At 47.5% G+C, this 12,870-nt stretch overlaps 1 protein-coding gene across 1 annotated transcript; it reads left to right on the top strand.

Moving 5' to 3' along the window:
- Nucleotides 1–1,555: 1,555 nt before the first annotated feature.
- LOC308232963 (uncharacterized protein) lies at nt 1,556–11,111 on the top strand (the record flags this gene model as incomplete). Its single annotated transcript, XM_080639373.1, has 11 exons — nt 1,556–3,152; nt 3,542–3,672; nt 4,468–4,645; nt 5,082–5,232; nt 5,868–5,935; nt 6,605–6,678; nt 8,699–8,839; nt 9,163–9,283; nt 9,434–9,565; nt 10,100–10,235; nt 10,929–11,111. 10 exons carry the CDS (start codon nt 1,556–1,558, stop codon nt 10,126–10,128), a joined length of 2,622 nt encoding a protein of 873 aa, XP_080495499.1. The 3' UTR covers nt 10,129–10,235; nt 10,929–11,111.
- Nucleotides 11,112–12,870: the final 1,759 nt, after the last annotated feature.

Raw genomic sequence — 12,870 nt, forward strand, 5'->3', positions numbered from 1 at the left:
CCGAACATCTGCTAGCTTGGGAGGCAATAAATTTTGTGGACGAAGGTCCCACTGTTCTAAATCTTTGCCAGCTATCAGAAACTTGCAGATATGGCTGGTTTCAGCTCCTTTGTGATTACTGGGGCATCCGACTGTGCCGAAGGTGAAAAGTGCACCCTGAGGAAGACTGTTTACTTCATCTTGAAGACCTCCGCCCACGACCATCGACCATCAGAGGGCAGTGTGCAAGCACCAAAAGGAAGGAGAGTTATGATAATGAGTACCTAAACTAATTGTAATTTCCCCACCGATCTCTCGAACCTAATGAACATGCATGTTTGTGTGTAATAAATATCTGCTTGCTTAACCTCTCGAGGTGCAAGTTAGGAGAAGCGATCCCCCTTGCACCCGGCGCCGTAATAAACATACCTGCTTTAGAACTGTCTTTGAGTTGTAGAGTCTGATTTCGTGCTTCAGTACGGATGTGTCTTCTGAAGGGTTGTTTGTGCTGGCGAGAGAAACGAGGTGGCTTAAAACTGCTCTGGGATCCTAATGCGAGCAAGTAGAATAAGTTGACTGTCCTTGCCTTTGTTTAGTAAGGTAGGTGAGTGTGGGGGTTCATTCTTGTCCTCATCCCCCTGATCTTTACCAAGATGTTTTCTGGTTGAGACAGAGTAAGCATAGTCGAGAGACTGACTTGATTGTCTCGTCTTTTTATACTCCTTTCTACTTCTGAAGAGGAACTAGATAATACTGTTTTCCAGTGGGTGGTTTCCATCCCTAGGATTTTATCTCCTGAAAACAATCTTTATCTTTGTTGCTTACTGGTGAAAGTCTTGGGGCCTGTTTGGAGAAAAGCCTCTTGTGTGTAAGCATTGTCAGACACGTGGGTTCTGCTTTCATTCCTGCCCAGTGAAAATATAAACTGAGTGTCCTTTGCACTCTGTTCTGGGGATGTAGGGAACTTCAGCTCTGTGTGCCAGCCGCAGGCTTGCCTGAAGGGAACGGGAAGGCCTCTCAGCCCTGCCTTATATAACCTAGATGAGGCTTGTAGATGGAGGAGCATGGGTGGGACATGAGTCCCAGTGGCGTCCAGGCAGCGAAGGGTTCACACGCTTTCCGGAGTAAAAGAGAAAGCTTTCAGCTGAAAAGTCAGAGTAGCAGCTGTCCATGTAGGAAATTTAACGTGGAATAAAGTGGTGGTCCAGCGGTGTTCTGAACCCAGCCTGCTGCTGGAGAGGCTGCAGCGCTGGATGCTGTCCGTGTGTGTAGCAAAGGGGAGGCAGGGGAAAGAAGGTGAAACGGCTTTGCGTAGAAAGGGGGGTTAAGGTGAAACTGATGACTGTAATGGTGAGAAATGTCCAGAGATCCCTGGTCTTAGGTAAGGATCTCGTTCTGCGGTCTCTTGTAGAGCAGAGATGTGAATTTAAAAAGCAAATGGAAAACAAGCCTGCTCGTACTACTAGAGATACCTCAAGGCATTTATGAAGCTTTAGTCTTCCTGTTCCTTTCCCTGTGGCTATTGTAACATGTTTTCTGGTTCTCCTTCTAGCTATAACTGCTGAGACTTTCTAAAATGCCTTTATGCTTCTGGAATTACATCGCGTATGCCGTACCTGGAGTGCTGGCACTTCTCGGGTGCTGGTGGATTTATTCCCATAGAAAAAAGCACGGAACCTATCAAGATGAAGAAGCAGTAGGTGCTGCAGAGCAGCAGGAAGAAGTGACAGAGCAGGATTCCGCACCAGGAACAGAACCATGTGTTCCTCGAAGACAGCTCTCCTTGCTGGAAGAGGAAGACACAGGGAACAAAACCTCGACCTCCCTGCTGACGTCAGGGTTGACGATGCCCTCTGTTATGTGTCACCCTGATGAGAGGCTGGATCTCTCGCCAGACTTGCCAGTAACAACGAATCAGCCCAGCACCCTTGAGAACGACAGTGAAAAACTAGAAGAAACGGGATCTCAAGACGAAAAGAGTGTCCCTGCTTGTGTTTCTCTGCCCTGGGAGTCTGCCTGTTCGGAGCAGGCAGGGGAAGAAGACGTGTCCAGGTCAATTGCCAGTACTGTCCCTGTGTGTCAGGAGGAGGAGGACACACAGCCAAAAGGAGATGAATTGAGAAGAGAGAAGATTAGAGGAGTGGGTTTGTGCAAGGAAGACATTGAGAAAATTGAGCAAGCGACAATACGGATTGTTTCCGAGGTCATTTTGGCAGCAACTGAGGAAGTGCTGTGGGGTGCTGCAAGTGATGGGTCCACTGAGATCTGCCAGGCTGCTGCCAGTCGAGTTGAGACACCTGTGGAGATGGCAAGTGTTGTTTCCTCTGATCAGATGCTTGCAGAGGAAGCTCCAGTAGGCAGTGAGAATGTTAGGAGTGATGGTGTGGTACCAACATCCCTGCAGGCAGAGGAACAGGGTCAGAATGTGAGACGTTCAAGCTGTTTAACACGTGGCTGTTCATCCAGCCCTGAAGAGGGAGACACAAAAGACTGTTGGCAGAAGAAGCCTGTCCGCAGCGAGGGAGTGCTGCCCGCTCCTGCAGGTGATGGGTCCACTCAGCTCTGCCAGGCTGCTGCTAGCCAAGCTGAGACACCTCTGGAGATGGCAAGTGCTGTTTCCAGTGATCAGACGCTTGCAGAGGAAGCTCCAGTAGCTGATACGAACGCTGCTGGAAAGAATGATGCTGCGGTCCTGACATCCCCGCAGACAGAGGGACAGGATCAGGATGTTACATGTTCAAGCTGTTTAACACAAAGCCCCACTGAGGGAGCCACAACAGACTGTCAGATGAAGACCCCTGTGTGCAGTGAGTCCCAAGGAGGTGGTCGGACTCCTCTGGAAAACCACACAGGTTCTCCAGAAAAGGCGTCTTTGGTTAGGGAGGGCTCTGTGTGCAGCACATCCACATGTGAAGGTGGGGCATGTGTGAAGGGCCCGCTGCAGAGCACAGTGCTGGCTGTTGCATCGGGCCAGCATTCAGAGTTACGTAGTTTATCTGCGACCCGAGACACAAGTGCTGGGCAGAGCTCCAGCCCAAGTGAGACTCAGCCTACTCTGAAGCTGCCTGAAGACAATGAAGTACCATACAGCAATGGAGTACTGCGAGAGAATGGTCCAGACCCATGTAATGAGTGTAGCAAGGCACCAGGAATAGATGGAGACTGCCCACAAGGTAAGCGATTTGAAAATGCTCTTACACACGCACGGTGAACAAGCATTTTATGTGCTGTAACCCTCCTGCTTCAGGACATGTGCAGATAAATCTTCGTGTTTAATTTCCCCAGGAAATGACTATTTAGCCCTCAAGTGCTGGTGGGTCTGCATTTGCTCTCTGAATTCATCTCTCTGTAGGATCCAGTGTTAGCTGGCCTACAGGAGGAGCTATGGGGTGTATATCAGCTCATGTTGGTCTCCTACCAGGTTACATGGCCAATCTGCTAAAACTGAAGTTGTTGCTGTAGTGCAGAAGGCTTCTGGTATCTATATTGGTTCATGTGGCAAGGCTGGGGTTGTCCTCACCAAATCTGTGCTACGGACCTTCTGTGGGACTTTGTCTTCCAGGTTTCCCGCATCAAGTAGAAAAAGTACTGAGCCTGACTGGCGAGACACAGCTCCTTGAACTTGATGCCAACGTCCACGGTCTACTTCCAGCAGCACCACTGACACTTCATTCCCTCCTTATGACTGCCTGGGTGAGTCCCAGCTTGCTGGCTATGCTGATGTCGGGGCGGAAGGCTGTTGCTGGTCACTGCCATTGTAGGATGCTGTATCCATGTGGCTGGCTCACAGACGCCCTCAAACTCAGTGTGATTTTGTGTGGCTGGTTGTTATCCAGCTGATTTAGCTGTTAATAGATGGGGGTTATCTACCTGTTCTTCCACTACTGTTCCCATTGTGCCTGTAGTAACGGTGCACGTAACTGTTTCCTTGGATGTGAAGATAGGCTTTATTCTGGAGAAGTGAATTTATGCTGGGAAAGGAAAGGCATTTTGGATGTATTCCAAGCACGGTAATGCTCGGAAGCTGCCCGACACAGTGGCTCTCTAGCAGCCGGGGCAAAGGACTTTGAAAATAAGGCCTCTGTGACAAATCTTGGACAATCCCTGTGAAGATTACCTTGATATTTAGAACCTCCATGGGCAGGGAGTCCTGGCAAGTTGCACAGCGTTGATAGTGCAGCATGGCTTGACCCATCATTCCTGACTCTGCTCACTGATCTCTTGGGTAAATAAGTCTTGCAGCTGCTCTGTGCTGATAGTCTTTTTGGGAACAAGATGGGCCCCAGCCCAAGTGTGATTTCCTTGAGAACAGCATGCAGTTAACAATGGGTAGTCTTCTGCTCCTGATCCAAAGCAGTCTTTAGAAGTGAAATACTACAGTGCCGTGGCTGTAAGCCTCAGGAGGTGCTGGTGGAACAGGGAGTTGCTGTGAAGGAAACTTCGAGTTGCAGTGAACACTAATGAGAGCTTCTTTCCTCCACGTGACAGCTCTTCCTCCCGGATGGAGTCACTGTGCCGGTGGTCGTGGCGCACCAAGTTGATGCAGGGCACATGTTCCTGCAGCAGCACACTCACCCCACTTTCTACGTCCTGAGGAGCCTTGAGCAGCAGATGTGCGTCTGCTACTCTCAACCTGAAATTCCAACCCTGCCAACTCCAGTAGAAGGCAAGTAACTTGACCGTTCACTTAAGAAACTTCGAGGGTCATGTGAAATCCTGCTGCCCTGAGTTAGGCTTGGGAGGTTTCCCAGTGCATGAGGTGTGATAGTTCGTTGGTTATTCTATTGATTTGGGCTTTTTTTTAAGCTCTGTTCTTCCTCACCCCACTCATCGCTGAATACTTCTCCAGCCACATAGTTGCACATTGAAATTCGGAAGGAGGTAAGTCAGTCTTGGGTTATTTCTTATCTACCTGGCACCTGGTATATTTTTGCTGACAAAGTGTGGAGCTACTCGCACATCTTCGTAGTGTCACTGTCTGTACATGGTCTAAAGTGGAGGGTGCATCACATGGAAAGGAGTTATTCATCATAACTAATGCCTGGAGTGCTGATTTCTGGAAATCCGCTGAGCTTTCTTCTCTGTACCCTTATGTTCCGCAGTTGGTATTATCTGCGCAGCTCCAGGCCTGGATGGGGCATGGCTACGGGCTCAAGTTATCAGCTACTTTGAAGAGACCAGTGAAGTGGAACTCAGATATGTGGACTATGGAGGATATGCCAAAGTGAAGGCTGACACACTCAGACCAATCAGGTCTGTAGCTCCTCTTCCATGGCCTGAGGCCATATCTGGCTCGAATCTTCTTCAGAGGCATCTGTATTGTTTGAATTCCTTCTGGGTTTTTCCAGAGCTGAAGTGGGAATTGGTAGAAAGGTTTGCCTCAGCAGCAGGGGTGGGTTCCCTGGCAGCAGAGCAAGCTCTCGCAAGGCTTTATTGAAGGGGAAGGAAGAGGAAATTGTGACTTCTGTCACTTCAGCATGGCAGCTGAGCAAAAGGATGCCTTTGGGAGGCCCCAAGGTGTAGTTAGTTGCTGAGCTAGGAGTAAGATTGGGATTCTCTATGCTCCAGCCCCACTGTCTGAGAGAGCTGTATTGGATGAGGGTTTTCTTACACAAGCCCATTAAATAGTTGCTTGTGCCCAGAGGTGGGAGGAAAGCAGTCAAGCCTCCATGGTGGAGGTGGCTTTTGCTTGGAGCCCAGTCCAACGTGGCGTGCTCATCAGACAATGGGTTGCTGCTGCTGCTTAGATTGCTGGGAGGTTGTTTTTGACTGTCATCAATGTTAAACTAAATCCGTCTTACAGCAATTGATTAATCAATGTCACCTTAAAGAATACAGGAGTGACTTAGAGCCCTGTTCTTATTCTGATGAATTCTCTTTTCTTTAAGGTCTGACTTTTTATTGGTGCCTTTCCAAGGAGCAGAAGTTTTACTGGACAATGTGGTGCCTCTTGCAGGTAATGGAGCTCCTGACAAGTACTATTGGCGGTCCTACTGCAGTGTCAGTGGGTGCCAGCGGTGGGCAAGCAATGATCGTGCCTGAACCTTCCGTCTCCTACTGCAAGCACAGCTCTGGTGTGACTAGAGCAAGGACTGGAAAAAATGAATTTTATTCTTCTAAATGTGCTAGCATGGCAGAACCTGTCAGACTCCAGGGGAAAGATGATAAATGTCCAGGCTCTTTCCGGCTTGGAGGAGAGAGTGAATTACTCTGCTAAAGAGCAAGTTGGCAGGGCTGGCAGTGTATTAAGTGAAGTAGCTGTAACTACTCTGCCAACTTCTTAGTTACCACCTTGAGCTTAGTTTATTAAGGATCGAAACACTAATGACCCACTGAAAGGTACCGCAGATACGCACTTTTCTATCTTTAAAGCCTCCTAATTCATCAGCCACTTAAATTCCTATTAACTTAGCTAGTGGCTTTAGAAAGCACTTCATTCTTCCTTTCAGCAACCCAGCAGGCATAATGCTTGTGTGATCTCCAGCTTAATAGACTGGTTTCAGCAACAGTGGGTGAGGATTTGCTGGCCTAATGGATGTAGGAGGTCAGGCAAGGTGAGCTTAATAGTCCCTTCTGGCCTTTGAAGCCTGTGACTGTCATTTGTTTTCTCCTGCTCTTCCCCAAGATGAGGATCACTTCTCCCCTGAAGCTGACGCAGCTGTTGGCGAGATGACCAGAGGCGCAGTCCTTGAGGTGCAGGTACGTGGAGCTGTTGGGAAAAGTCTTGTTGCTGATAGTACTACTGCTGTGACTCTGTGCACCCCCCATCCTGTGTGTGTGAAGACAGACAACAAAGCCAGAGCCTGGAAGTCTGGCTGCTGAGCAGGGTCTTGATGAGAACTTCCTGGTGTAGCATCAGTTCCCGCTCAGGGCTGTGTGGCTGGGAAGGGATGCGTGTTCCCTCTTGTGAGTGATGTGGGCAGAAAGCCAGGGTATGGATTTGAGTGATGAAAGTGAACTTGCCCACAGGGTGTTCCAGCTGCTGCCTGGTGGCAGGAGCTGCATTTCCTCCAGCCTACAGATAGGAAGGGGTGTCTGATAGGGAGCGAATGATGCTGGCATTGCATCCTTCACGGCTCACACCAGAACTGCTGCCCACTCTGGTTTTTCTGTGTTTCCAGGCCACAAATTATGACAGTGCAACAGGACTGCCACTGATACAGCTGTGGAACTTGACGGGCAATGAGGTGCGTGTGTTGACGTACCTATTTTGTTGGAATCGATGCCGATGCAGGCTTCCTGTTGTTGATTAGGAACTTGCTGATTGTTTTTTCTCTAGTGGTTTGTTCACCTTTCTACTTTTTGTTTTCTTTCTTTTCACCTCCCTTTAGGTGGTGTCCGTAAACAGAACTCTGGTGGAAAGAGGCCTTGCTCGGTGGATTGACTACTAGCAATGTCCTACCATTTCCCTAGGAACACATACCTCATCTCGGTGAAAGGCAGGGTTATTAAAAGCCATAATGACAAATACTGTAGCTTTAAAGCAAAAAATCGTCTCTGGCCTGTCTTCAAAAGCTGAATGGGAAAAAACCTTAAAACCTTACAGCTCGTTCGAAGGTAGCAGATGCTCCTTAAGCTGTGATTGTTCCACATGTATAATACCCGTGAACTTAGTGTCTGCTTTCCCTTCAAAGTTAGAATTATAGAATCGTAGAATAGTTAGGGTTGGAAAGGACCTTAAGATTCATAAAATCATAGAATAGTTAGGGTTGGAAAGGACCTTAAGATTCATAGAATCATAGAATAGTTAGGGTTGGAAAGGACCTTAAGATTCATAGAATCATAGAATAGTTAGGGTTGGAAAGGACCTTAAGATCATCTAGTTCCAACCCCCCTGCCATGGGCAGGAACACCTCCCACTAAAGCATGCCGCCCAAGGCCTTATCCAACCTGGCTTTGAACGCTGCCAAGGATGGAGCATTCACAACCTCCCTGGGCAACCCATTCCAGTGCCTCACCACCCTCACAGTAAAGAACTTCTTCCTTATATCCAGTCTAAACTTCCCCTGTTTTAAGTTTTAACCCGTTACCCCTTGTCCTGTCACTACAGTCCCTGATGAATAGTCCATCCCCAGCATCCTTGTAGGCCCCCTTCAGATACTGAAAGGCTGCTAAGAGGTCTCCACGCAGCCTTCTCTTCTCCAGGCTGAACAGCCCCAACTTTCTCAGCCTATCTTCATACGGGAGGTGCTCCAGTCCCCAGATCATCCTCGTGGCCCTCCTCTGGACTTGTTCCAACACTTCCATGTCCTTTTTATGTTGAGGACACCAGAACTGCACACAATACTCCAAGTGAGGTCTCAGGAGAGCAGAGTAGAGAGAGGGGCAGGATCACCTCCTTGGACCTGCTGGTCACGCAACTTTTGATGCAGTCCAGATGCGGTTGGCTTTCTGGGCTGCGAGCGCACACTGAAGCTGGCTCATGTTCATTTTCTCATCGACCGACACCCCCAAGTCCTTCTGCGCAGGGCTGCTCTGAATCTCTTTTCTGCCCAACCTGTAGCTGTGCCTGGGATTGCTCCAACCCAGGTGTAGGACCCCTTGCACTTGGCATGGTTAAACTTCATGAGGTTGGCATCGGCCCACCTCACAAGCGTTACATTGGTTGTCCTTTATTAACAGGCTCTGCCTATGAAATTAATGAATGTGATTAAGGAATTTAATGTTCAGTGATGGATTTCTTGACTTGAAAATCGTGGCTTTCTCTCTTTCCCTTCAGGACTTGCCGATGCACAAGGCCCTCTTCTGGGTAGCCATGGCAGTGCTGCAGCTGGATGAAGTAAACCTGTACTCAGCAGGTACAGACCTGCTTGAGCAGAATCTGCACACCCTGGACAGCCTTCGAATATTCAACGGCAAGGTGAGCTGTTAGCGACCAGCTCTGACTGACACTGGGTTTGTGTGAGCACTTCCATCTGTTGATACAGGAAAAAAACACAACTCTCGTCCTGCTGGACACTGGGGAAGCAATTTGCATTAGGAATTGTTCCACTTGGGTACTACCAAGAGTAAAACTGCGATGTACGTAACTGCGTTCTGAACTGGAACAGAAATGTACAGGTGTGTTGTGTTCAAAGGTGTGCTTGGTATTTCAGTGTAAGCTCTTAAAATTACTCTGTCACTTGTCAAAAGAACACCTTGAGCTATCATGAGCAGCTCTTGGGTTTTCTTTTTCCTGGTCAGAGCCCGGAAGAGGTGTTCATGGAGATCAGGAGACCCCTCGAGTGGCACTGCAAGCAGATGGACCATTTTGTTGGGTTGAATTTCAACTTCAACTTTGCAGCAGCGGGACACCTCCTGAAGGGTAAGAACACATCTTGCATCTTCTGTTAGAGTTGTGCTTCCTTACCCTTCGTGTGAAGTGTCCTGAGAACTTGCTAATGAACATACTAATGCTTCGTAAATATGCCTTGACCATTAAATACAGTATTCGGTTTTTAACCCCACTTGTTAGGGTACAGGCACCCTTCTCCTACCACTGTAGCAAGAACTGTGAGGGTTTTACACACACTACTAGCTCTGGTTAACAAGCACAGGAACTGTGACAAGTTTGAGGTGAACACCCAGTGCGTGGCTTACCTGGCAGGTAAAAGCAGACAAACCAGCGTTGTTCTCAGTTTGTGCTGACTGAAAACGAATGGATTCTTGTGGGAATTCTTATGGGTTTAGGTTGATAAAATTGTACCAGCGTGAAGGACACTTGTAACTGGGGGTGGACGAGGGGCTGGGCCAGGCTGGGGTGCATCAGAGACAGCGTTTGGGGGGCTGAAGGCTTTGCCCACAGGGGAGCTGCTGTGCAGCAATGGAAATGCTTCGGGGAGGCTGAAGGTTTCTTGATTTAAGCCTTGCAGTGTGTGCCTTACAGTGTGCCAGTTCCTAGTGATCTACAAACAGAAACTGTGACCATGTGAGGGCAAGTGTTTAAGTCATGTAATTGTGACTGGATGGGGATTAGCATTCTTTTTAAATGGCCTGCTTTGAATCAGAACAAAGACGACCACTGGGACATAACCACTCCGCACTGCAATGCACACAGGAGGAGTTGGAAGTGGGTGGAATGTTGCTTACCTTCAGCGTTGCCTCTCTGCAAAACTTACATTGACTCTCTTTGGCTTTTTAGCTTTGCTGCCAGTGTCTGAGGAAGTTTGAAGTCGCTGCAGCCTAAAGCACAGGAAGTCTCTCTTGTTGACAGACGTTTCAATGGAGAATGTTCCCATGGATACCTACCCCATCCATCCCAGTGACACTAGCTATAGGTTGGTTGTCTAACTTTTAGATATTTCACATACATTTCAATGTCTGTTTCCTTTAATAAATTATCAGAAGGTAACCTGTGTTCTATTAAAAAGTCAGTCACAGAAATCTGGGTATCAAAATTCATAGAGATTTAATTCTGAGGTCTGCAAAGCTATTGCAGAGCTGAACTGCTTTGGAGGTTGTTCAACTCTTTGCTAACATCTTTCCACAAGACCTAATTTCATCTCGTTTATATTTTAGAGGGAAGTTTTACTTGTCCTTTTATAAGTAGTCACTTTATCCTTGTCATGAAAATCTCAACGCCTGAGAGCCTGTCTATATGCAGCACAGATACAAGCTGAGAAACCCACCTCAAAGTGATGGGGAGAGCCAGTTTCTCTCAATGGGGAGCCCTTTACTCAGTGTCTGTCTTCTCAGCATCCAGTTCTGTCTTGCCTTGTAGGCTGATCCGCTTGTGTTCTTTTCACTGCTTTATTGTTTATCTTTTCAGCATTACATCCATATCAGATTGTTAGCCTTCACCAGTCAGTTTTGCAAGCAAAGTAATGACTATCTCTTTCTATGTGTTTTGAGGAGATTGACCTGTTAGGAGAGACGGGTTTAATACAGGATAGTTTGGCTATTTGAACAATTTATGCCTCAATATGCATAGTTCTAAAGATTTTCTGAATTGAATTTCTCTGCACTTTCAGGACACTAAAAGAAAACCAGCCCTGGTCATCACCAAAGGAAAGGTGCCTCCATCACTCGCTGCCCCAGTCCCCAGCCCTGGGGGGTGGAGGGGAATCTGAGATGCCGTTCCTTGCCCCCTCTGGATGCACTGGATGCATTGGCTCCTGCGAATGAAAAAGGACCACGATGCTATCTGTCTTCTTCCTCTTCCTTCCAGTGGGAAGGTTGGTTTTCTTGCTAATAATTGACCTGCCTTTTGGAATTCCGTCTGACCACACCAGGCATTCGATATGCCCTGAGCCTTGATCAGATCTATTTTGATGTATGTCTGGATTGGCTCTTGCAAAAGCATTTGTCCCTTGCTTAGCATGTTGAAATAGGGCTGGTTAGGCTTATGTCTGTAGTTACCTTGAAGAAAAATCAGCTTTTTTTTCCCCTCAGCATTTGTTAGAGAGAATCTGAACTCCGAAAACCTTTGGGCTTGGAATAAACGATTGAATCAACTCCAAAAGAAATATGTGCCTGGGGGTAGGTAATTTATTTCTGGCTTTTGGAAGGCAAAAGCTTTTGGATATTTGCTTACTTGACAAATTTGTCAAGAACCCCCCATTAAATCCTCCCAAGGAAGAACTGGCCCTTCCCTCTCCTCTTTCAGTCAAATTGACAGTGTCTGATGAAGAGGAGAAGGGTTTTTCTGTGCCTTGGACACATACTCTTTATTAAAGCAGGCAGCCACGTCTGAGCCCAGAAGGCAGATTAAAACTAAAGGAGTTCCTGCAGGGTTTTATTCATGTGGCTAGGACAGAAAAGAGCCAATAATAAATTGCTTTATGGGTTGTCTGATCTGGGTTCTCTGTGCTCTCCTTAGCTGGCAAGATGTCATTTTGGGCAGCAAGAATTCCTTGGTGCCTACTGATTATTCCTTTTTGTTGCTTACAGTTGTCTTGGCTATGTCCTGGCAGCTGGCATGGCAGGTCTGTCGTGACTGGCAGTGGGCCTTCAGGGTGAGTTCCTCACTGTCACTCGAGTGGCTGTGCCATTCACTGTAAAATCAGACCCATCCCTGGGCTTGGGATTACTTATGTTCGTCATGCCAAAGGTGAACAGTGGAAGGACCTTCTACTGCCTGACTGGTCATGAACTTGGTGTTTTAGAGGACTTGATCATGAGTTTGGTGTTTTCCCTTGTTCCTGCAGGACAAGGGAAAGATTTTAGCCTAGTTCTTGCAGAATGGAAGAGGCACAGGTTAAACTGTAGAGCAGCCAGGGCAGGCGCTGATGTGCTTCTTACCTGAGGAGACACTTGGATGCATCAAGACCTCCTGAAATAGAGGAATGTGAAGGTATCTTCTGTTCTTGTCACGTCATCATGATGTTTCTCCACAGAGAACACCAAGTGCTTTGGAAGTACCCTGTCAGATCCTCCCAAGTTCTCTATAAAATTAACTAGCATGTACACGATGAGGGGGGAAGAATGTTTGCTGGAATAAGAGTCTGAAGTTACGCAGGTAACGCTGATGTCTGCATGACTTGCATGATTCTTGCATTTGTAGCTGGAATATTACAGTTCACTTTTCTTTCTTCACATGTTTTACTCCAGAATCAGAGGGAGCGGTCGTGTATCTGTATGATGCAGAGGGAGGATCTAATAGGTCTTTTTTCCTCTGAAGTCACCATACATCACCAAAGCCACTCTTCTTTACAAAAATGACCTACAAACCGCAAGTTACATTCATTTCTGAGCATAGCTGCCGTTCTCCAGTCCGTAATTCTAATGCTGAATTTGAAGTTCTGTAGACTTTTCACTCCACGGGTACCCTTGCTCTAACCAGCCTTGCTTGTGTCTACAGATAACTCCTTGCCTGGGAGGTCTGGCACCGGTTCTTCTGCTTCTGCTGGTCCCTCACAGGACCCAGAGAAGGACAGCAGCACACAGAGCACTGAGCATCTCTGGCACAATACA

The sequence above is a fragment of the Psittacula echo genome, assembly GCF_963264785.1.
Source record: "Psittacula echo genome assembly, chromosome: 1".
NCBI classification, from domain to species: domain Eukaryota; kingdom Metazoa; phylum Chordata; class Aves; order Psittaciformes; family Psittacidae; genus Psittacula; species Psittacula echo.